Raw genomic sequence first — 25,190 nt, forward strand, 5'->3', positions numbered from 1 at the left:
TGTGACCAGGCCACTGAGCACAAATCAGTACCTCCAGGAGGTGCATTCAACTATTCGCATCTGCAGTGCCAATTTCACACATGTGGGGCAAAACTGTAATCCTAACAAGGTATTAGCAGCACAGGTGCTGTAGCCAAAGTCAGGAAGGAAAGCTGGCAACAAAAGCAGGCTTGTGCAAGTGTGCAAGTTAATCTTTTAAGTCTCTACTAAATAAATAAGTTATAAAGGGCAGATCTCACTCTAATTAAATTTGTGCACACCATTTAACAAAAGTGTTGCTTCAAATATGATGTGCCAGACAAGTTTGTTCCTATTTTTTAACACATGTAGAGACGTAAACAGACAACCGGGAGAAACATTAAAAATATCTGAAAAAGTGATTAATTCTAGATTTTTAAAAGTGAGGGCGGATGAACAGATACAAATTTACACCCAAAAAAAAAAAAATTAAGAGGTTAAAGACATGAACGTATTATTCAGGGCAGATTACGATAAGAGAGAAGAAATTAATGTATTTAGTACATTTTTGGGAAACAATAATAATAACAATAATAACAATAATAATAATAATAATAATAATAATAATAATAATAATAATAATAATAATGTTGTTTGGTTTTATTGCTTTTGCCGCCCTCTAGTGGATACACTTTAAAACTACATGACCTCCCATAATGCACTTTCTCCTTTTATTCCCATCATTCCCTGCAGCAAACCTTCTGCACCGGTCAAGATGGCGGACAGACAAGGTACCGTAATGTGCCTTCTCCCAAAAATATTGGCCTATTTTTGTTTTATATGTCATCATCTTGGCATATGATGAGGCTTTTGGGGACTGAGGGGTGTTTTCTATCAAACAAGCCGTGAATTTGTCACTTGAACGTCTTTTTCGGACTGAAGGCCTCACTAAACCCTTTGAGTCACGTCAAGGACTTTGCGTGTCATTGGCGGATTTACTGTAAAAACGAATCCGCAGGCCGCTTTTTTACTTTTAACTGCACCTTTCAGAGTGACCTCCAGCTTGGATGAAGCTCTAATAATCGTGCTGCTGATAAACGTGTCAATTATATAACGTTTTCTTGTAGCTAGCTTGCTCGGTAGCATGCAAACACGGTGCGCTTAGCACAAACTAGGATGGTCTCTTTGACTAACTTTAATTGTAAAAAACATAAAGACTAACTTAAAATTAACCTGGGTGTCTTGTTGTGTGCTTTATGGTGTTTTTGAAAAGCGGTCCAGCAATATTTCATTCATTATGTCATTACAATCGGCTGCACACACCTGGTAAATGTCAAAGTAGATCCTAGCGAGTCGGCTGCTGTGTTTTGAGTTTTATTGAATTACTGCGAAGACTGAAAACTTGTTAACAAGTTAATTATTTTGCAGAATTAAGAGCTTCGGCTTTTTAATTAGCCTCCGTAACTGTTAGCCTGATAATTATTTGAATGGGTAATAGTTAATTGGCTATTTAAAAAAAAATAGTCAGAAAATATATAGGAAAATTACAATTTTGTCCTCGGTACACGATGTTGCCATATTTTGTCTCGTTAGACAAGCTGTTTAAATGTGTTTTTAGATTACTAATGTTTGTAATTCAGTAGCATGTTTTAGTCATTGTTGACAGTGCGCATTTTCAGTGGTGACGTTTTTTTTGTTTTTTTTACGTGTTTTTAGTTTCCTTAGCTGAGAAGCGGCTGATGGACGTGAAACTCAACCAGCTGGGAGCCTGGCTTGGAGGTCGAGACTTTACTCCTAATGGCATCCTCTCAGCCATTCGCAGGGGTAAGTACAACTTGCTCCGACTCCTTCTGGTAGGCAGGGAAAACTTTTTTTTTTTTTTAACCTCTTGGAACTTGGTTTTTAACCACTGATTATTTAGCTCCTGAAATATTTTCAGCTTGCACGCTCTTCCTCACCTCTCTTGTGCACTGTCGGTTGCTTTGGATGTTTGACCCCCACACATATATAAACCCATCCACCTTAACTACTTCTGCTTATTGCATCTTTACTGTTTCACCTGTAACACATCTATGTTATGTAAGGAATATGTTATTTATGAGGGCTCAGCTCTGCTTTTGGCTAGGTGCTTCCTTAGTACAGGGGTCCTGAACCTCTCCAGTGGCTGTAGTGGCTTTATCAGAAAATTGAAATGAATATAAAAATAAACAATGGGGTGTGTGTGAACATTTCGGTTTTTGGCATTGATCTAAAGCACAGGTGTCAAACTCCAGGTGTCCTGCAGGTTTTAGATGTGTCCTTGATCCAACACAGCAGATTTAAAGGCTAAATTAACTCCTCAACATGTCCTGAAGTTCTCCAGAGGCCTGTCAATGAACTAATCATTTGATTCAGGTGTGTTGACCCAGTGTGTTATCTAAAACCTGCAGGACACAGCCCCTGGAGTTCAACACCCAATATTTACCAGATGTACAATTGTGTCCTTAAACACAGAATCTTAAAAAAAATATATTTTAAGATGTGCATCTTAGCTCATGTTGATCTTGATTTTTGCTGAACCTCAGTAAAATTGGTTAGCATGGCTGCGTAGTTTTAACTCCCAATTGGCATGGATTCCAGATCTAAAAACAAGAAAGTGTAGGGGGGAAATGGAATGATTTCTTCACTTTCACCACCAACTATTTTTCATCTAAAGCTGGACTTTAGTTAAAATTATGTTGAAAATTGACTGTTTTAAAGTTTTTAGATTATTTCACTTTGTTTGATATATTGTCTGATTGGGGCCCCTTAAAGTTGATTTGCACAGAAATATGGGTAGAAAAAAATTATACCTGTTCTGTTTCAAAGTGGATTTAAAAATACTAATTTTTTAACTCCACTTTTCTTCTGTTTTGTTAGTAATAAGTAAAATAAAGTGAAAGTCCACTGGAGAGTAAGAAATCTACTCATTTTGGCTACTTTACACTTAATAATTTTAGTGTCCTTTATTACATGAGGCTCATGTTTTGCGGCACTTTATTTTTTTGAGTCACAAATTGCTGAAAAATGTCTCTTGACATTAAAGGTTGCTGACCCCTGTGCTAGTAGCTTTCCTTACTTGGAGACTAATTTGAAAATGTGGCCTCAGTAGTAATTAAGGTCACAGAATGAGTGCTCCTCTTGCATGTATTGAATACTAAACAGGACACTTGACCGTGCCGTTTTCTCTTCTAGGCCACGACAGATACTACAACAAGTACATCAATGTGAAGAAGGGGGGCATCGGTGGTGTAGCTATGCTGCTCGTTGGCTACGTGGCCATCAGCTACTTGTGGGAATACGACCACATCAGTAAGAAATATACACTCGCTTACAGAGCCTGTTTTATTTCTTTGCACTCCTGTCACAGCTAACCTCACTAGTTAAAAAAAGCTAATATTTTAAACGACTTCTGCTTCTTTTCTTGTAGAACACGATCGCTGGAGGAAGTACCACTGAGCCCCTTCAGCAGACCTTCAGGGGCGCGTCAGCTCTTTCTATCCTCGGCTCTGTGTTCATATGTGCTTGTTGTGACCAATAAAAATAAGGATTTACTGTTATGTTGTGTATTGTGTTGGGTGTGGGGTGAGTGTATTGTGTAAATCTCAGAAGTGGCTATGAGAAGATCAGAAAAGTGTGAGGGGTAAAAAAAAAAAATCTGTAACAAGAACATTTATTTGTACAGACAGAATATGTTCAGACTGTCAACAAAGCGTCTCTTCCAGCTGCTGTGTACTGCTGTACCTGCCACACACAGCTGCTAAACCGAGGCTGAAATGTCCAGAATGAGACCTTTATAGCGAGTGTGGATTTGGCTGCTGAGTACAAGCTAAATTACATTCCTAAGATGTTTATCACATTTGTTCGATTTGTTTTCACGGTCAGACTTGGAACATAGCAATGGCAGCTGCAGTCACATGACCTGAGGAACAACAGCACCTGTATTGGTGTTTGCAGCAGTCTGGACCCCGGGAGTGACTCTTCAAAGTCACCTGTACTGTACAAACCCAGCAAATCAGGCCGGACGACCTTTTTTCTTGTCACTTTCATGTGTCCACAGGCCCCAGAAAAAGTAGCAATGTTTCCCTCCCACTGTCCGTGTCTGTCGGGCGGCAGTTAGTCTTTAAGATACACCAGCATGTAGAGCAGAGTCTTCCCCCTTCCTCTCTTCTGCTCACATCAGGGGTGGTGCGCTACAGCACTGAGGTGTTTGGGGTTTGAGGCTGAAGGTTACTGACCACTCAGGAAGGCAAGATGGCCTTTAGTACATTTGTTGGCATAGTGGCCCTTCTCGCCACACTGCAGACAAGAGGAAGACAGAGAAATGAAGCGATTAACGACATTGACTACATGTTCCAGCTGTTCCCAGTAGCAAGAAAAAAAACAAATCCTCTATTTTTAAAGGAGATTGGTTTAGGGATGTTTTCCCTTCTTTATTTTCAGTTATATGTGCTGTGAGATTGGTGGATCTAACAGCACATATGTTAGATATGTGCTGTTAGATCCACCAATGTGTACAAGTTTTTAAATAATGATATCGGTGAATGTCCAAGTAAACCCTATAACCCCAATCCAAGGCTGTTGGAACAGCTGCCCCACCCACATTCATACGTGTTTGAGCATACAATTTGCAAGCGAGCCAATCAGAAGAACGTGGGAAGCAAACTTGAAACAGATGATTCCAGATTGTGTTTGAACTGAGGAGCCAGACCCTTGTGCACATTTTTCATCCCAGATACTGTTCCTGACAATCCTAAAGGGATTTGTGTCACCTCCTTTTGCTTTTAGGCAAATGTGTAAAGCACCACACTATGGAAAGTCAAGAAATTCAGAAAATTGTTCCCCTTTAAGAAGCTGGATAAATTCACAAGAGCACCAGTGATCCATCTTATTCAAACTGCAACCATGCCAAGGAAACCAGTATTATAAGTAAAACCTTACAAGTGCATCTAAACTTGAGAAAATTATGGTTTTAATGATCTAAATGTATGGCTGGTGCATGCTTTGGCAATATAACCAACCACAGTTTGATTAATGATTGTAATTACGACCAAAGAGAGAGACTGGCATAGCTTTAATCACACAGATGTATGGCTGACTTACCTTGTAGCAGGTGACCTGATCCAGCGGACGAGGCCCTCTGTTGGCATTTAGATTGTTCTGCTGAGACACAGTAGTCATGTTGTTCTGCTGCCGCTGGGCTGGGGTGGAGTTGGTGAGCTGGATTAAGGAGAGCGACGAGCGGCCAATGGTAGGCACGGGCTGCGGCAGGAGGCAAGCAGAGAGACTCTGTTTTCACTGTGCACCTCAGCAACAGGAACGAATAGTTAAACAGGAGCACCGAGAGCCATGCTGATTCATCCTCTGAGATGGATCCACGCCAGCATCAGGATGCATCATTTGAGTGTTTGTGTGTATTCTTACCTTTGCCTGGTTCTGGTTTTGCTGTGGGAGAGGAGGCTGTTCAGAAGCGCCCATAGGCAGCTCAAATCGGGGGCTGTGGAGGAACATCAATGTATAATTTACGTCACTGCAGGGTGAAGTCTCAAACAGCTTTTAGTCCAGCTATCCATCATTATGAAATCAAACAAAGACCATTTATACTGGAGTGTAATGTAATGAAATTCCTGCACAACTGCTTGGCAGATTTAACCAACTTAATGTGGAGCACAGGTCCTATCAGGAATCATACCTGTTGTGTAGGAAGTAAATGTAAAACGACTACTTACTGCATAAATTTACAGGACTTTCCTTCTGGACAGAAGCCCACCAAGTAGTTCACACAGATCACCCTTCTGGTGTGTCGGTGTCGGCAGTCAGGACCTGAGGTAAGAAGACGGAGACAGAGTTGAGGATAATAAGACCGACGTATGATGTTTTTCTCCATTTAAACCACAGAAAGGACAGGCCACGTCTATAATCAGTGGGTTTGTGGTATTAGTACTAGAATTTGACCTTACCGTGTTTGCAGAAGCCTCGGTCATACCAGGGACAGTCTTTGATCTTGGACTCTGGATCTATGTGTAGGAAAGGACACTCCTTGTTGCTGCATTCACCTGTGAGGGTCACAGAACAAAACATTAATCAGTACAGCATTCATTTGACAAGATCTGTGGAAAGTTTAACCAAATAAATGCACTCATGATGTCAACTCACCAAACTTGGAGTAGAAGTAGCATTCAGGCATCTTGGTCATGTCGTATTCGTGGAGAAACTCGCACTGGTCTCCCTTCTTACACAGACCTCTGAGCCAGTGCTTACACACCACTGTCTTCTCTCCACTGATGTGACGAAACGGACACATCCCACCTGTGAGAGACAGTGCACTCTGTGACCTTCTCCTCATTAAGATACACATGGCTCTCAGTGTCATGCCGATCACTTAAAACACAATTTAGTACTTTTCATTTTGACTTTTTGACATGAGCAAAGGCTGGCCTAATGGCAGGGATTGAAATGGTTACAAAACCGCTTAATAAAGATGGGGGGAATGGTAATTTCGCTTGGAGCTATTAACAGGAGTAATATAATTCACAACATTATGACAATGACCTATTCCTGGAAATCAGTGAGGTGCAGTACTACTGTAGCCGTAAACAGTATATCTAAGGCTGTATTTACACATGAGAGGTCGAGCTTGCTTAAAAAAAGGTCAAACAGCACCGATATGTGCGTTTGAGGGGTGTGAAGTGTCTAAACTTTAACTTTACGGAAGTTAAAGAGTTCATTGTTGGGGCCGTTCACGCTGCAGTGACATCACCAGAGTTGAGATTTTACCTTTCTGACACGCAGCTCTCATGAAGAACTCACACACAGCAGACCCGGACTCTGCAGAGACACACACGATCACAGGGTCAACAAACATAAGTAGTCAGTGGCGATCAACTCTCCCCGTCACTTTTACTGTTAATTCCGCTTAAGGTTAACCTGCAGCGGGCTGAGTACCAGCTAGCATCCCAGCACTTACTGTCCATGCCGGGGAAAGGAAGCGGCTGGGCTCCCAGCTGCTGCTCCACGGCAATCTCCAGGTCAAACTTGATGTGGTCCACGTTGGCCAGTAAGTCCTGCATGTCCGCTGCAGTCTGTTCACTCCTCCGATCAGATAAATGTCCGTTTCGGTTAAGCTAGCTCGAAGTCTAGCTACTAGCTACCAGGTTCCCTCTCAGCCTGCTAAGGCGGCTAGCCAGACTAACTGATAAGTTAGCACCCAACTCCTAACTCCGATACCGAAAATACAACAGACGCCGTAGTTTGTAGCTCTAATGTCGGTTTTAAAGACAAGCCATGGACACGGACCGTCCCGTAAATGTTTGTTTGTCCCCGAACTGCTCCTTGTTCTGTGTGGATGATGGGAGGCGCGCAGGCTGACCTCCGACCTGACAAAATCAGACAAGACTAAACGATCGCAGAGCGCTTCGTTAAATCCACAACTCGACAGAAAGTTTAAGTTTTTCTACATGATGAAGAAATGCTGCTTTAGTAAAATCTATCAGCATTTCTCTTTGGGCTTAAACTGTAACAAATGAGAAAAATTACAGAAAAAAACTGTGGAGCCAAAACAGAAATTTCTATAGTAGATCATTTGTAATCTGATTGTAAGAGAATTAAACCAGAAATTACTGTAATGTAGCATGAATAGCTGGGGGGGAGCTCTTTATCAGTAGGAAAAGATGTAAAAATTTATTACATTTGGATTTTGGTGCCCCTTTATGTCGGACACCATTGGTACAAAACATATTTTATATCAGTTTGTGTGGTTCAGAGGCCAGACAAGGTCTCATTCAGCTTCACTGTTTTGTTTTTTTTTCTCTTTATAAAATCCATCGCTGTTCCTTTCGTGGATTTATTCTGATTATTATAGAGCTTCTCAGTGTGAAAGCTGAGGGTACTGGGATGTGTTATTTTGATCTTCATGTTGAGCAAAACCTGCTTTTGGCTCATTTGAACTCAAACACTAAATCAACGCTTCTCAAACTGAGCTTCTTGTCCATTGATGGAGAGCTAAACATTAAATGTTAGATTGTAATCTAAATAATCAAATGTATAGATTAAGAAAAATTTAAAAAAAAACAAAAACAAAAAAACAAAAAAAAAAACAAAGCAGTGATTGTACCAACATTTGTAATTTTCAGTAGAAACATATCAGATCCTCGTTTCTAATAAAATTGGGACATAAATAAAGTTTGTTGTTTAATTTAAAATTGGTACAAAAACAACACATGAAAGGTAGAAAATTAGATATCCTTTTTTTAAAAAAAAGATTGAAACAGCATGGCATGATGCTGGCATCTGATGTTTTCTAATGTCCTGTATCACCTGTTCTTTGAGGATTACTGACCATTTTTCCAGAAAGAGACTATGTGATAGCATATACAGATTCATACAGCGGTATCCAGTTTGAGTGAAAATCCAAGTCCAGGATCTCTCTTCACTGAGAATTGTACTAGGAAGAAAAAGTGTCTACTGGAGAAAACTTATTTTCAGCCTTTGAAACCAACATCCAGCTTTCACAGGATCTGGATATTCAACTCTCCATGGACTCGTTCTCATCAGGGTGATTTGAATTTTATGACCCCTTAACTTTTATTCTACCAGAATTTTTATTTGTCCAGTTCTCTTGAAATGACATTCCAGCCAGCGTCAGCTGTTTTTCTATTGCTGCTAAATCAAGATTATTAAACCACTGTAAGCTTCTAATATCTACTTAACGTAATCAGAGTCCAGAGCACTAATGTACTTAGACTGGAAAAAAAAAAAAAAAAAAAAACCCAAAACAAAACAAAACATAACAGCTGATGCTTCTTTCATTCTTAGTTTATTCAAAATGTAATTGAATAAGTTGTACTTACAATACTGTATATGTATATCATATACTGAAAATGTGGTAGTTTGCTACAAAACCTCTGAAGTGTAACCTTAATACAGATGAAAGTGAGATTTCTGATGAGCTCAAAGCTTAAATATGATTGTAACATCCGACCCTGAAGCTAAATGGAAAACATGTAAAAATGGGAAAGGCTCAGTAACAACACAGAATTAGATGGTCATTAAATCTGTTTGAACAGAAATCGTGTCTATCCATGAGAACTGTGAGTCAACAGTCAAAATAAAGGAAAAAAACCAAAAACCCAGCATCATGTGCCTTCATATTAATCTTCTTGAATCATCCGTTCAGCTGCATTTAGAGTCTGAACTGCGCTCTACAGCTCAGGTAGACCCGGCATTGGGAACTGTCCGGCGAAAGCCTCCACCTCAGCCCTGATCTCTGCTACCCGCTGCTGGAACTTCTCTCCCTGGGATAATGCCTGAACAAACTCTTTCAGATTGGCTTTGGGATCCAGACTTTTCTGCACCTCCACAGTCAGTTCAATGCCTGCGGAAGAATGGAAAGCATGGGTTATTTACATTTTGTTTGTGAGAAATCTTTTTATACCAGTTCCTCCTTTAAAGAAAAATAATTACCTCTGTGAATGAACTCAGCCACCTTCCTGAAGTCATTCTCCACCAAGCCTCTGGAGGTAAGAGCAGGCGAGCCGAACCTCAGGCCGCTAGGCCGCAAAGCACTTTTATCTCCTACAAAGATGTATGAGGAAAACTAAGAACGGGACTTTACAGAGGCATCAAGCAAGCAAAAAAGATCTATCTACTTTAAAAAAAAAAATTCTTATTATATGTTTATTCCTCTGCTTCTCTTGCTGCACTGAGCATGTTTATGACAAAAGAATTTCCCTCAGGATAAATAAAGTTCTTCTTATCTTAAATATGAAATGCGCCTTACTTGCCACACTCACCTGGACAGGTGTTTTTATTACAAGCAATGGCACATGCTTCCAGGACCTTCTCTGCTCGTCCTCCATCGGTTCCCTTGCTGCGCAGGTCCAGCAGGATCAGATGGTTGTCAGAGCCGCCTGCACATTAAGAGATTACAAAAAGGAACATTAGATGAGCATGAGGCTACAAATCATCCATCCTCCTTAACGCCACTGAGAATGTGGAGAGCTACACTCTGGGCAGGCTACTCCATCACAGAGAGATGGTCAACCATTCAGGCTCACTCAGGCTTAGGATCATCAGTTAAGTCAACGACCATATGAGGCTGATGCTGTAATTCAATTTTAATGAATCGATATATTCCCCTTTGCACCTACACGCGGCTGCACTCTCGTCTTCCAATCAAAGCAGTGCAGCAGATCTTTCATTAGGCATCTCAAAAGCTATCGTTTTCTTCTTGACTTCTGAAAAAGACTCAAAATCAGTTCTTTTGAGAGCAGATCCGATTTTAGGGAAAAGAAAGTCACATGGTGCAAGATCAGGAAAATACAGAGTGTGCAGTGGGCCAAAGAACCCTTCAGAGAGAGCAGTGTGGGTCCTGATGAAAGAGGGAACCACTTTCCAACAGCTGTAGCCTCTTTTTCTTCACCCTTAGATGAAAATGTTCGAGAACGTCTTTATAATAGAGTTTTGGTTCAATCCCTTTTGTTAATTCCTCTAGAACCCCGTCCTCTAATCCATAATTATGCTCTTAATGTCAAAGAAAACCATTAACACAGCCTTGAACTTGAACTCTTTCATCCTTGGCAACCCAGGTGAAGTCCAGCCTTCTCCAGATATAAGTCTCATGAACATATTTTTCCAAAAAATAAATACATTGGATTTGCTTCAATTTGTTTCACGAGTTTATCCCAACCGTGGGATAACCTTTGCATAAATGTGCTTCTTCATGTTGTGCAAAGTTCTCCCTAACAGTCTCTTTGTTGGTGGACACATTGCTGGAATCATTCTGATGCCTTCATTTGATTTGTTTTCGAACGCTCGTTCTTGGGCATCCACACAGTTCTCAGTCCTCGACATCCTCCGAAACATTCACGGGATCTTCACAGTGAAGATCACACATGAACATGGTGGCCTTTTGAAATTTATAAACAGGGATGGTTGGTCAAGTTATTGCGGGATTGGGAATTTCAAGCCTCTTTTACTCCGAAGAATGAAAAAATAAAAAGTAAATGGGCTTAGTTATACTTTTTGCATCCATGTTGATTGCTCTTCTCCCACTCAGTGTAATTTCAGCTGGTTGTCATGGCAATTTTCACTTCCACTTGTCTATTATGGTGCTCTGCAGTACTTACCGGTGACAATCTTGTAGCCATGGTCAACAAGAGCGCTGGATAGAGCCTTGCAGTTAGCGAGAACCTGCAATTGATAGGCCTTAAACTCTGGTGTCATGGCTTGCTTCAGAGCTACAGCAACACCTGCCATTTGTTGAAAAAGAAACAAATAAAACATGACCCCAGTGAGAGACGTGAAAGAGTAAAAAGTGAAAGTGGAAGAAAATGATGAGTTAATACCTGCGATGGCGTGGTTGTGCGGTCCTCCCTGCAGTCCGGGAAACACGGCCTGGTTAATCAATGACTCCAAGTTGTACAGAGTCTCTTTTCCTTTGGCATCCACACTCCGCACGCCTGAAGAGATGGAGTGAAGAAGAGGAGAAGGTCGAATAAAAATAGTAAATTCACACATTATCAGTGTGTGGAAGAGCAGATTTATAACAGGACAAAGGGAGAAAAAGTTCAGTGCTGTCTTTGCCGTTTTTGGCTTCAGGTCCCTTTTATACCTTTTCTGTAGAAAATAAGCCCAGCACGGCAGCCACGCAGTGTCTTGTGCGTCGTCGTGGTAACAATGTCACAATGCTCAAAGGGTGAGGGCACCACTCCGGCAGCCACTAATCCACTTATGTGAGCCATGTCTCCCATCAGATAGGCACCATTCTCATTAGCAATCTGCTTCAAGCGGGCATAGTCAAGGTTGCGAGAATAGCAGCTCGTTCCTGAGAAAGAAAAAAAAAGACAAAGTGTGGAGATTTTCTTTTCTTCTCCCCCAAATACCCTCAGATTTAAAGCTCCCAGTCACTGCTCACTGAGTAAAAAAATAAAAAATAAAAAACACAGGAGGGATGCACTACCTGCGATGATGAGTTTAGGGTGGAAGAGTCGTGCATTTTCCTGCAGCCTGTCGTAGTCGATGTACCCAGTCTCTGGATGGACCTGGATGAACAGAGAAGCAGCAGATCACATCATAACCAAAACATAACACCTGCTATACACAAGATGAGGACAACACCACGTAGTTGGACTTTGGATAAAACCTGAACCAAAGTGAAATCAGTTGTTTTGATTTTGCCCACATTTACAAACATGGACAGCCACAGCAGATACTGGTCACTTTTAAGGAATCTGACGATATACAACCCATGGGAGATTCAGTCAAACTTCACAGATGTGTAGTTCATTGAGTCTGAAGTACTCACTGGTGTTCCAGATGGTTTGCTCCCACCACAAAGTGGTTTCTAGTGCTCACTTTTGTTTCCAAAAATCTTATCTTTGACCTTATACACCACCTTAAACACCAATATCTAATCAGCAAATCATATGACTTCAATTGAATGAATTTAAGTATGTAGACATGATGAGCGTGACATGCTGAAGTTCAGACTGAGCATTAGAATGGGGGCAAAAAGATGTTTTAAGTGACTTTTAATGTGGTATGATTGTTGGTCTGAGTGTTTCAGGAACTGCTGAGTGAGCGGCAGTTCTCTGATGAAAAAGCCCTGTCACTGTCAGAGAAGAATGGCCAAACTGCTTTGAGCTGATAGGAAGGGAACAGTAACTCAAATAACTGCCTTGATTCTGTGATTTGTCCCAGCTGTCGTGACGAAATACCAGAGCGCATCGCATCTTTGAGAAATTTGTTCCAAACTCCCACAGAACCTTTTGGTTCCCGACCATACGTGCACATACATACCTTGTACGGCATGGATTCAAAGAAGATTGAGGTTGCCGAGATTTTTTTCTTCTCAGTCATGAAGCCGTGCGTCAGGTGACCTCCATCTGGAAGATCCAGCCCCATGATCCTGCCGTGGGGCTCCACAACAGCAGTGTAGACGGCGAAGTTTGCAGGTGACCCTTACCGAGAAGCACGAACAGTATGACAGTGAGTGACAGGAGCACGGCAGATGTTGCATGCCACCGGGTGTAGTCAAGACTCAGATTTAAATGCATCCATATTTGATACCCGAGTATGGCTGAACGTTGACACCCCATTTCTCCGAGTCCAGACTGTAGGCCTCCAGTGCTCTCTTCTGACAAAGTCTCTCTAGCTCATCGATATGCTCCGTACCACCGTAGTACCTGTACACATAAATCATGCTCACCATTACAAATAATGTTCATAATGTTAATGCCACACTAATGAGATCGAGCCAGTTGGGATTTTAACTAGATTAAGCGTTGCACCTCTGGCCAGGATAGCCCTCGGAGTATTTGTTGTTCATACAGGAACCCAGAGCTTCAAGAACAGCTCTGCTGGCAAAGTTCTCAGATGCTATCAGCTCCAAACCGTACGTCTGCCTGTGCTTCTCTTTTTTAATAATGGAGAACACCTGAATACACACACACACACACACACACACAGCATGAAAATGCACAGATTTCTGTTAGGTGGGAACTCTCAAAGGGCCTTTATTAGGTACACGTTTAATATGTAATTTGTTGTATTACCTCCACTAAACACAAACCTCTGAGTCGTTAACTGCCAGCGGCTCCAGCAGCATCTTGTTGTGCGATTCCCATTCTTCTTTGCTCACATGATGGCCGTTAGATAAAGACATGATTGCTGTTTTTTTTCTTGGTCTCACAAAGTGGAAATCTAAAAGATGAGACTTTTACACAGACATAAAAACAAAAACAATATCAATCTGAAAGGAATTAACACCTGTGTGTGATGATACAGCATGCAGACAGTGCTGCTGACAAACTGGCCCTACAGATGCTCCATTATTACAGCACAAAGCCTCAGACAAAGAGTGAATATGCAGCAGCACCACCCATGCTACAGTATGAGGTAATATGGCCTCATCAGCTAAACTTTGAACCGTCGCACAGCCCAAACAGTCACTGAACTACACAATAAGCCGTATCACTGGTTATTTTGTAACCCAGATAAGCTCACTACTCCATGAAATGCGCAGCTGCCGGATCTTTATCAGACTGTCTCTCCTGTGTGTCTCCTCATGACAGTCATGTATCTGTGCAGTGTAACCCAGCAGCTAACCGAGCCCAGCAGCGCATGCTTCTCATTACTCTTATCATCTGCTGACTGACCCAGAAAGACAGCAACAGCTGTGCAGTGCACACGCTGGCTAAACCTGAACTGAGAGGACCCCTGAACACATCACCAACTTTAAAAAACACAAAACGTGAAAACTTCACCTGCAGAGCTAATCTGCTTTAACGAAGGTTAAAGTGCAAAACACATTTATGTCTCCACATATTTTCTCGCTGCTCGCATTAACATTACCGTCCTCTGTGTGTGAAACATTAACCAGCTCACTCACCGTCTGCAGAGACTCCCGCGCTGTCAGCCGTACACTGAGCTGAAGTTCGAGCCCCGGAGCGCCAACAGTAGAACTGCTTCACAGCGGAGGGTAAAGTCCGCCAAACTTTCCACCAATCAGCGCATCGCTTCTTCTTCGTTTGATTTTTATCCTGCGTACTATATTCTTTACTGCCACCCTGTGCTACGGGCACAGACATGAAGACGACTGTGAGGAAAAATGGAGAACAGCTCACCGGGCACATTATTAGGCACACTTATTAGCATGCTCATTAACTAAAATGTCAAATCAGCCAATCACATGACAGCTTATCTGCATCTCTAGATATGTAGATCGAGTTCAAAGTAAGCATCAGCATGGAGAAGAAAGGTGATTTAAATGTCTTTTCTGAGGATTTGCTGGGATTTTCCCACACAAACATATGTAGAGTTTACAGAGAATGATCAGAAAAGGGGAAAATATCCAGTGAGCAGCGGTTCAGCAGCCACTTCATTAGTTACACCTTGCTGGTGCCCCGCCCACCCCCTTCAACTATTTTAATCCAACAAGGTGCTGGAGTTCATTTGAGTACGGTGAACTCACCATCATGTTCAAGAAAGTAGTTTGAGCTTATCTGAGCTTTGTGTTGTTGGAAGCAGTCATCAGAAGATGAGCCCACTGTGGCCATAAAGGGATGGACACTGTCAACAGTATAGGGAGTCTGTAGGGTTTAAATGATGCTCACTTAGTACTAAGAGACCTAAATAAAGCATGCTAAATAAAGAAACTGATACAAGGGCAGATTGTATTCAGGCTTCCATGGTGCTTACATCAAAGTCTGACCCTACTATCTGAGCAGAAATGGAGACTCATCAGACTGCAACATTTTTCCAGTCTTCTGCTGCCTAAAACCTCTGTGAATTCTACCCTCAGTTTGCTGTTCTTTTACAGAAGTGGCTTCTGGTCCTTTTCCACCACACCAGCCATCCCAAAGTGTTAGTGTTTCTTTAGTTTGGTAAGCAGTATTTCACTCAAATATATTCAAGTAAACACTTGGCACATAATCTTACTCTCAGACATCTTTATTTCAGCAAACAATTTGGTCTTATCTTCTAATAAGCTTTCAATATTTGTGGTTTTTCCACTGATCACTAAACAATTGGGTGGTGAGTAAAGAAGGCAATACAAGATTCCTACGGTGGACTGAAAGCAGGAGACATTGCATTGGAAAACTTTGCAAAGAATTTTATTTCTTGGAAATGTAGTCATTAATAATAGGAGGGGTAATTTTACTTTTTAAAGTCTCTGACTTGTTAGCTTATTTTCATTTTATCAGGTTTATTCATGGACATTGTTTGTGTAGATGTTTCCTCTCTTTTGTGCATGGCAGGCTAGCCTACATGTTTAGATATCTTTGTGGGTTAATTGTTAATTAACCATAGTGGGGGGTTTTTTTTTTACTTACCTCACATTGGCCCTGTTTAGTAGCTGCTTTTCTGGATTTTTAATGTACAATTTTATATTCAGTTAAAACAAACAATACTTTTGTCCTTGTGCCTTACTCCTCAGTCCCTCACATAGACCAGTGTCTGTAAACCCTTAAGATGGTTATGTGGAAGAATCCCAGCAGATCAGCAGTTTCTGAAATATTCAGGCCAGCATGTTTGACACCAACAACATTGAGCCACTTTGAGTCACTTAAGTCACCTTTCTTCCCCATTCTGATGTCATTCAAAGCAAATCATTGCATTCCCAAAGGCACTGATTTGCTACCAAATGATTTGCTGATTAGATATTTGCAGTTAATGAGCACCTAAAAAGATGTACCTAATGAAGTGGCCAGTGAAAGTATATCTATGCATACCATGATAAAGAACAGCTGTAAAATGCTACTTCCCATATCTAACTTTGGACAGTTGGTGCCACCACAAACACCATCTATTTAACACACGTCTAACAGAAATCACATTAATTTCATATTAAATCGTCCACAGTTAAGATCAAAGGATAGATAAATGTGATTAATAGCTTCAGCCATTTCAGTTCATTATAAATGTATAATTTATTTCTTTGGGAGTCCTATTTTCATTGATGCATCTTCTTATGTGTATTTAACTGCAGTTCTGTATTTTTCTACAGTGTTGCATCTGTGGTTTGACTGAAGCTTGTAAAATGCCATTTGACTTTTTTGCGTCTTTATCAGTCTCTCACATCATTGTGGTGGAATTTGTGTGGGCCCACTTCTTAACTCGTGAATAATCTTTCTTACTGCAGCATGAAAGACTTCAAATTGTTTAGAAATGACCTTATAATGCCCCCAGATTAATGTACAACAACAATTCCTCCTCTGAGATCAGTGCTGAGGTCTTTCCTCTTTGCCATTGTGTTAACATACACAGAGCCCAGCAAACTGACAAAAAACCTCTGTTTTTATGGAGGTGCTCACACCTACTGATGATCAGTTTATCAAGTTCATTTGATTAGCAGAACTTGCTGCTACTTACCCTCTTAATTCTGAAAGAAACAGTAAGGGTGGACTTAGTTATTCATGTGAGTCTAATTTAGATTGATAGTCTCAGATAAAGAAACCATTTATCCTATTTGCGTGAAAGTTAATTTATTGCAATAAACATAATTTGATAGCGACAAAGGGTTAGATTAAAACTTTAATTTCTAATACATGCACTGAACCCCTCGTGCCATGAGCTTTTTTTATGTCGTAGTACGAGTGTGGCATCTGGGACACCGGTCAAATCTTTATTTAAATGCTCCTAATTCTCCACGGGTTGCAGGTAATGCTTCCATGCATTATACCAATGACTACCATGCTTCCAAAGCCATATTTTACTCATTTTAATTTATCAGTTACATTAACTGATAACTGTTTGGTTTTTTGGTTTTTTAAATCCTCCTAAAGAATGCTGTCTAAACCTGCAGTGAATCAGCAGACTCCACAAAGTAAATATCTGCAATAGTGACTCATCTGACTTCCATATCAGCAGGCCCAGATGTGGACTCTTGCACCTGAAGTTACAAAAGCCTGCGCTAAACCAGGACATACCGGTAAAGAAGCAAATAAATGAACAGACACATTTCACTGGTTCATCTTATTAATCTGAAATATTTTCATGAGTCAGTTATATACAATGTAAGCCCCCCCCCAACCAAAAAAAACCAAACAAAAAAAGAGTGGCAAAGCTCAGTTAGGAAAGTTGGAATTGTACAATGATAAGTTTACCACGTTTAATATCGAGGGGTTCATCCCAATGTACGTGAATTTGATTTCAATTGTAGCTTTACTTCCTGGAAGGAACGAGGCCGTTATTCCCACGCCAAAATATACACAACCCCTCTTCACCGGTGTCTCCTCCGACGGTCACACGTTACAGTAAATATCAAATACTCTTCTTAGATCTTCCTTTAAAAATAGTCAAAGATATATTGCCTCAGTCCATGCGCAAGTGAAAACGCTTCGGATACTGTGCATCATTTGAGAGATAGGGAGTTTATTCCTCTAGCTGCTGCCGCTGCTGCCGCCGCCGCTTCTTTTGCTGCAAAGAGAGAATTCAAGATGAAAACAATCAGTTGTTGCAGTGGACCTAGGAACAATTAGCTACTAATCCTAGACTACTATGAATGCTGGGATTGTGTCAATACATTTCTGGAATCAGACTAGACACCATTACATGCTTAATAGACCATCTCAGAGCAGGAAATCAGTCACATGAATGACACGTTTTTTCAGAGGACCAAGCAGGATTAAGCACTTTGTCAGCTTTCTTAACTCAATTCTGAACTTCAGTGTGCATGACCCAAGTCACAGCCTGACCTGCCAATCAGAAATGTATCTACACATGGCAACAACTGGATATTACTGTCAAAGGTCTGTTTGATAGTAATAAGTGAGTATATTGTTAGCACAAGGATGAGACAAAATGTAATAAGCTTCAACTGTGTTTTGTGTTCTGCCAGTGTAAACAAGTGCTGTTTTTTTCTACTCAGAGTGAACAGGAGACTGCTTTCACACATGCACACACTGCATAGGACAAGATAGATTTATCAACACTAACAAGTTTATTAAAGTACACCTAATATGCTCTTTCTGACTTTTGTATCAACTGTGGACACTCATGTTATCAAGGTCGACGGTTAAAAAAAAAAAAAAAAAAAAAAAAAAAAAAGTTAGATCATTCCATTTAGTCTCTGAGAGTGAAAGGTTCAGGCTTCAAACTGCTCCAAACACTCAGTGTCACAGGGTTTTTTTTTCCTACTCTTGGTTCTGTATGACGTGAATTAGAGCAGAGATCCTGAACATGGTCATTTCAGGAATATGGCTCTGGCATGAGCACAGAAGCCTCGCCCACCTGTTGTTTCAAGCCTGCTGACTGGGAGGGACAGCCAATCAAGAGAAAGGTTTGTCTTAAAGGAGGACACACTAAAACAGCCTATTGCAGACAAAGGACGTACCGAAATGCTCAACCAAAGACTAGTATGAGAAATATGGATTATTTTTGAAATGGGAATCATGCAATGCTATTCTAAAGGAGTGGAACTGAAAATAAGCTTAACAGATCAATGCCAGGAGATACAAGTATGGCAAACATCAATTACAATACTGCTATAACTGTGGTGATCTGGCTTTGTAACACCAATAATAAAACTTTGACCATTGCTGCAACTGCTCAGAAAAAGTGCAGAGTAATCGAGCTTGCCCTCCACTTGGTATGAGACACAAGAAAAACAAATATGAGCTAATGGGAGAGAAGTGGGACATATACCACATGCAAAATAAGGCAGGGGCACTAATTCAGGTTTTGTACAATGTAACTGGACAGTGATTTGTCCCTCAACTAAGTCTTATCACCACTTTAAACTGTAAGGCATATATTGTTATGTTGTGTGACTGCCATTGAGTACTGAATTAGAAAACCAAGATTTTAGGTAAATTATTTTAATTTATGTAGTAAACATAAAAAAACATTTTATTTTGAGAGCCTCTCCTTGCTGAAAGTCAGTGAGGAAAATAATTTATTTATTACTAACTGAAAACTGGAGATAAGATGAGTAAAAACATCATAAAACAAGTTCTGAGGTAACAGTAAGTCGACTGGTACTCCTATAGCACCTTTCCATTTTTAAAGGGCCGTCTCCAATCACATACAATAAATTAGTGCTTTTATCTAACCCTAAGCACTTTTTAATATGTAATATTGTAAACTAAACCTGTTACAATAATAAATATATAATACATACTGTATACTATTAAAAATAGTATGTATTTTCTTTCACTCCTCCAGCTGCCCTTAAGATATCATCGAAAAGAATGCTGAACACTAAAAAAAGTAATAGGGTGTAAGGTGCGCCAATAACAGTGCAGTTTTTCAAAAATAAATGTAAAGAATTCACTTTCATTGCCAATTTTCCTCACAGAAAACTCAACATTTACCACCTGCTGTTTAATTCAGTCTGTGCTGTTAAATAATCACTTATGAAATGCCTGGAAGTCGGATACTGTACCTCAATTCAAAATGTGGCTGACAGAACTGACTGCTCTACTGCATATGGAGAGAATTAGGTACACATTAGCAGACAATCTTAGTAATTTCTTTGATGTGTGGCGGCCATTTTTAGATCGTGTATTAAAACAAAGTCCTGTTTGATCAATCGCAAATAATTCAGCCTACTACCTTAGCGTTTTATTTCTGTTTATTGCCAGTGTTGAAGTAGTATTTTTGTTGTTGCAGTGTAATCTTTTGCCTTATTTGTGTGTTTTTGCCCTTGCTGTTGTGTTGTCTGTTGTTTTGTTGTTTTTTTTGGGGGGGGGGTTGTGTCTTTTTTTTTTTCCCTTATATCAAAAAATCTCAATAAACATACTTAAAAAAAAGAAAAAAAAAAGAAATGCCTGCACAGCTAAGGTGCTTACCTTTTTTCTCCTCTTCTTTCTTTCTTGCCGCATCCTCTCTCTGTTTTCTAATGATGGCGAGGCGAGCGAGGTCAGCTTTGGCCTGGTCTGTCTTGCCGGCCAAGTGCATCTTCATGTAACGCTCCTTGGCCTTCTGCTTCTCGATCTCTTCTCTGCACATAAGAGCATGTTTCAAGGTTAGAGGAATGACAGCAGCTAAGTTTTGTTGTAATGTTCTACACACAAAAAGCCTTTTTGACACATAGTCACCTCAGATTAGATTTGTGTGTACCAAACAGCTTTTTCTCAAACTGTTAACAATCTGACACTTCAGATTCATAATCCACAATAGTCCAAATGTCATAAGCTCGTTGAAAAGGCCTCATTTAATACTATACTTTCAAGTAAAGTCCCCTATTGGCACTAATACAAGGTGACAGGCTGATGACACACACCTCTCTCTCCTTGACAATTGCCGGGGCTCTTCCAGCTCAATCTGCGTCACCTTCTTGGACTTCTGAGCCACTCTGTTGGGGTTCTCAATTTCTATCAATCCCTCGACACCGGCTCTCCTCCTCTGCAGACAAACACCAACATCTCATACAGTGCAAGGCAAACACTATCAACATATTGAGATCATAGGAAGTGCTTTAAGTGTGCACATTAAATAAGACATTATCCTTTATGTATATGATGGAAAAGCTGTGGCAGTACCTGGGAATCTTCATCATCGCTGTCCTCTGATCCAGAACCTGGTAGCTTCTCCTCTCCTGTGTCATTCTGAGCTGCACCTTCCTGCTCCTGCTCTTCTTGCTCTTGCTACAATACATAAATAACTGTTATTTCTACATAATATATAATAAAGACATTTAACTAAACATCTAAATGCTGTCCCCCATTTTTTTGGGTAGCTCATTAAATAAAAAGGTTCTGTAGCAGATGGTGAAAACTGGAACTTTTCGGTCATTTAATTGTTTAGCTGCTACTTAATCACTTTGGTTCGGTATGAGTTGTTATGGGGGGGACTGGCTTTTCTTTTTCAATAAGAAAAGATGTAAAACCTATGAAAAAAAGTGGGCCGGAGTGGATTCTTTGCTGGACCGATTCTAGCCCTCTTGCTCTTATGTTTGACATCTCTGACGTAACAAGGATAACTTTCAATCAGGAGTGTCTAACAAAAATGTACCCGGCTATGTTTTATTCTTTTCAGCTGCTTTCGCGTTGCATTATGGGAAGTGTAGTCTCCAGCTGTTCTACTTGTGTGGGACTCGACTGAATTGACTGAGTGTACACTCCACCAACCTTTCTCCTCTCCTTTTCTGCTTTCATCTGGGCATCTATCTCTTCGGGGCTGGTGTACGTCCGCATCCGACCTTTGTGGCCACCTTTCTTACCTGGAACGACGACGAAAAATTACACCACACAGATGTAATCGCATTTTGTACAGAGCACGAAAGAAGGAGCGGACAGACAGGCATGAGATGAATCGGAGCAGTTTATAGACATGCTGGCACATGCATTGCTTAATGCTGAAACATCATTCAGAGCGTAGTTATGCGAGTTAGAATGCCGCCCCTGCGGTACATGTCGACCGGGTGGCTAACAGCGGACAAACAAACATACAAAAATGATTTCAGCCAATTCAAACAACTTTTAGAGTCACTCTTACCTCCTTTTGGCATTTTGACAAACGAAGTCTTTACTATAAAGTCCCTAACCAGTGAACACTGACAGAAAACATAAATGTGACGGCAGCGACACAAACTGACAGCTGGCTAAACTCACGGTTGCGATAAACAGCAGTATATTTTGAGCTGTCCAAGGCTATGCCTGTTCATAAATAGTGAACACATGGGGTTTTTTGGTAAACCCGTAAGCCGCTATGAACCACACATACAATATTCCAAGAAATGTGTTAGTTCTTTGTCCAAATAACATTGGCTATAGTAGGGAAGAAATGTAAATAATGCCCTTAAGTCTAAGGCAATTTGTAAGGCTGCTAAAGTGATGCAATAGACCAGGCCCGACAGTAAAACATACTTAACCGTCCGAAATAAGTATTTTAGGGGAACTTGCATAGTTTATTAGGCTGAGACCAGTTTTAAGAAGTTACTTAACGCCTTTATAAAGAGGTTATCTTAAGTTTCGCGCAATGACGTCGTTCGAGAGACGGAAGGCCTTTTAATCAACCTCCGCATGTGACGTCATATATACGCGCCTGAGAGGGGCTCTTAAGACAAACAGGAAAATACCGAGAGCGTTTTGTTGCATTTTTAGCTAAACAGAGACAAAATGCCAAAAGTAAAGAGGAGTCGAAAGCCTCCCCCAGACGGCTGGGAGCTCATTGAGCCCACTTTGGACGAGCTGGATCAGAAAATGAGAGAAGGTAGGCCAGGGAAGTTCCTCGGGGTGATCGGCCGTGGGGCTGTATGCGCAAAGTGCGTCCTGTGTATGAAACTGTGAAGCAGCATGGTCTCCCCACACTGATGGATTCGGGTTATTTAATTTCAGTACATGTTTATATTTGAAACACAAGTTGGCTCTCAACTGAGTTATGTGATTTACTTACAGTAAAAAATTGGGGTGGGGGCGGCGGCAGTGGTTTTCCTGGATTCCCTGTTCACATCAGCTATATCCGGTAATGGGAAGAAATGGGAAGCTCACCTGGCCCATCATATTTCTGCTTACAGGTGCCAAAATCCTGTGTGGGTTCACCACATTAATACATTGCATTGTATCAGTTCCCCAAAGCAGGTGGTCCTTGTGATGTCATGCTCCTGGTATCAAAGCTTACCATCCTGAATCTTGTTCTGTGTTCCAGCTGAAACTGAACCGCATGAGGGTAAGCGAAAGGTGGAGTCCCTGTGGCCCATTTTCAGGCTGCATCATCAGCGGAGTCGATACATCTACGACCTATTCTACAAAAGGAAAGCCATCAGTAGAGGTGGGTATAGCCAGTTGAAGTGTTTCCATTACATAGGTTGTGTCTAGGGCAGCTGCGGGCCACTGCTAGCACTTTCATCTACTTAGAGGGCCACTTTAGTCTTAAAGTATTACAAAAAAACTTAACAAACAAACAAGAAAAGGCCCACAAAATATTTCAGAAAATGTAGTGTGTTGTTGTTGTTGTTGTTTTAATTGTTGTTTTAATTTCAAATATTGTATAACAAGACAAAATTGCACAAGTAAACACAATTTTTTTCTAACTTCTAACTGAAGCCTTTCATTGAACTACCAAATAAACAAACTGGTGCTCTCTTTCTGGCCAGACATGTGGCAGCACTAATGCTATAATTTTGTTTGCATTTAACACAATAAAAATATAGACATAAGTGTACACATTAGTTTTTGACTGCTAGTGAAAGTAGTTTTCTTTACAAATAACTCTCACTGAACCAACACAGCCAATCCCTCAACATGTTTGTACTCTCTGCTCATATTGCCTTCGTATTAAATAATTTTTTGCTTTTTAAAGAACTTATTTTAACATTGCACTCAGCAACAAACAAATCCTCCGTAACAAAAAAGGAACTTCAAGGGCCAAATTGTATTATATGGCCCCTGGGCTGCAAGTTTGAGACCTCTGGTCTCGGTGTACGCATTCATAGTGCACTTAGTCGGACTATACATGTGGAAAATGCATGTATGAAAAGCCATCAGTGTCTTCATTTGGTCCGGAGACTCGTGGCATTGGTGGCTGGGAAGGAACTCTTATGTGATGGCATCAGCAGCTTGTTTTGAAATAAAGTAAAGACTAAAGCTAAAAAAAAATTTAAATAACATTAAAACGCTGGGGAAAAAAATCACAGAAACAATAATCCTCTCTCCCCAAGGTAATTTGTACATTGACGAACTCTGGTAGAAGGTACAGGATTCCCTTAGGTAAGCCTAACCGCTATACTCATTTGCCCTTCTGTTAGTTAAACCGATTAATGAACATGACAGAGAAGTGGTTTTTGAGGTGAATATTTCAAATGATTGTGAATTGTTATTCATTCTAAAGTGTGTGTGCCCGTTTAGGGTTTTTGTCTTTATTTTTTTGTTGATGTATAATTATTGATGCAACAGTTGCCTGATCCAGGATGAGTTTCTCCTATGGGAGATGGTAAAGTTATCTTAACTTTTCCTGTAACTAGAATGTACTAGATGTCAAACCCGTACTGTGTTTCTTCCTTACAGAGCTATACGAGTACTGTATAAAGGAAGGCTACGCAGACAAGAACCTCATTGCCAAGTGGAAGAAGCAAGGCTACGAGAATCTGTGCTGCCTGCGTTGCATCCAAACACGAGACACCAACTTTGGAACCAACTGCATCTGCAGAGTCCCCAAGAGCAAGCTGGAAGTTGTAAGTCTGGCAGTATTTTAGCAATTCTTGCTAAAATCCTTTTTTTTTTTTTTTTTTTTTTTCAAACAGTTTACAAGGAAACATCAGTTTGAGCTTGTTTTAAGTCTGTGTGTGTGTTCTTTAGTCACTGTCAGGGCTCACTAATCATCAGCATGCTTACTGAGACAGAAAGCCTCAGCTGGGAGGAAAAATGAAAGAAATCCTTTTTACCTGGCAGATAGATAGATATATCTATATCTATATCTATATATATATATATATATATATATATATATATATATATATATATATATATATATATATATAGATATAGATATATATATATATATATATATATATATATATATATATATATATATATATATATATATATATATATATATATATATATATATATATATATATATATATATATATATATATATATATATATACACTTAAGCCCAAAATTATTCATACCCTGGCAAATTTTGACTTAAAGTTACTTTTATTCAACTAGCAAGTTATTTTTTTGACTGGAAATGACACAGGCGTCTCACAAAAGATAATAAGATGATGTACAAGACGCATCATTGTGGAAAAAAAAATATTTCTCAGC

General features: G+C 40.2%; 5 protein-coding genes across 5 annotated transcripts in view; 2 read left to right on the forward strand and 3 right to left on the reverse strand.

Moving 5' to 3' along the window:
- The first annotated feature begins 675 nt into the window (after positions 1-675).
- Positions 676-3,536, forward strand: atp5mf (ATP synthase membrane subunit f). Its single transcript, XM_031749531.2, has 4 exons — positions 676-749; positions 1,675-1,782; positions 3,172-3,288; positions 3,407-3,536. The coding sequence occupies exons 1-4, from the start codon at positions 734-736 to the stop codon at positions 3,433-3,435; spliced, it is 270 nt and encodes an 89-aa protein (XP_031605391.2). The 5' UTR covers positions 676-733; the 3' UTR covers positions 3,436-3,536.
- A 99-nt stretch (positions 3,537-3,635) lies between these two features.
- On the reverse strand, positions 3,636-7,367 carry cpsf4 (cleavage and polyadenylation specific factor 4). Its single transcript, XM_031749557.2, has 8 exons — positions 6,944-7,367; positions 6,754-6,804; positions 6,133-6,285; positions 5,937-6,032; positions 5,706-5,799; positions 5,401-5,473; positions 5,080-5,238; positions 3,636-4,275 (listed from the first exon to the last, which is right to left on the reverse strand). Exons 1-8 carry the CDS (start codon positions 7,044-7,046, stop codon positions 4,207-4,209), a joined length of 798 nt encoding a protein of 265 aa, XP_031605417.1. The 5' UTR covers positions 7,047-7,367; the 3' UTR covers positions 3,636-4,206.
- A 1,405-nt stretch (positions 7,368-8,772) lies between these two features.
- shmt1 (serine hydroxymethyltransferase 1 (soluble)) lies at positions 8,773-14,550 on the reverse strand. Its single transcript, XM_031749486.2, has 12 exons — positions 14,366-14,550; positions 13,547-13,690; positions 13,266-13,411; positions 13,045-13,160; positions 12,775-12,935; positions 11,936-12,017; positions 11,588-11,800; positions 11,322-11,435; positions 11,103-11,225; positions 9,768-9,884; positions 9,439-9,549; positions 8,773-9,349 (listed from the first exon to the last, which is right to left on the reverse strand). Exons 2-12 carry the CDS (start codon positions 13,637-13,639, stop codon positions 9,177-9,179), a joined length of 1,449 nt encoding a protein of 482 aa, XP_031605346.1. The 5' UTR covers positions 13,640-13,690; positions 14,366-14,550; the 3' UTR covers positions 8,773-9,176.
- A 2,882-nt stretch (positions 14,551-17,432) lies between these two features.
- On the reverse strand, positions 17,433-22,067 carry pdap1b (pdgfa associated protein 1b). Its single transcript, XM_031749487.2, has 6 exons — positions 21,916-22,067; positions 21,549-21,640; positions 20,961-21,065; positions 20,702-20,823; positions 20,268-20,419; positions 17,433-17,895 (listed from the first exon to the last, which is right to left on the reverse strand). The coding sequence occupies exons 1-6, from the start codon at positions 21,926-21,928 to the stop codon at positions 17,831-17,833; spliced, it is 549 nt and encodes a 182-aa protein (XP_031605347.1). The 5' UTR covers positions 21,929-22,067; the 3' UTR covers positions 17,433-17,830.
- Positions 22,068-22,274: 207 nt separating this feature from the next.
- The window catches only part of bud31 (BUD31 homolog), a 6,291-nt gene continuing 3,375 nt past the window's right edge, over positions 22,275-25,190 (forward strand). The window contains exons 1-3 of the mRNA XM_039610903.1: positions 22,275-22,632; positions 23,068-23,190; positions 24,426-24,592. Of these exons, the coding sequence (XP_039466837.1) occupies positions 22,539-22,632; positions 23,068-23,190; positions 24,426-24,592 (384 nt within the window). The 5' untranslated portion in view covers positions 22,275-22,538. The remainder of the gene's footprint in view (positions 22,633-23,067; positions 23,191-24,425; positions 24,593-25,190) is intronic.

The sequence above is a fragment of the Oreochromis aureus genome, linkage group 4, assembly GCF_013358895.1.
Source record: "Oreochromis aureus strain Israel breed Guangdong linkage group 4, ZZ_aureus, whole genome shotgun sequence".
Classification (NCBI taxonomy): Eukaryota; Metazoa; Chordata; class Actinopteri; order Cichliformes; family Cichlidae; genus Oreochromis; species Oreochromis aureus.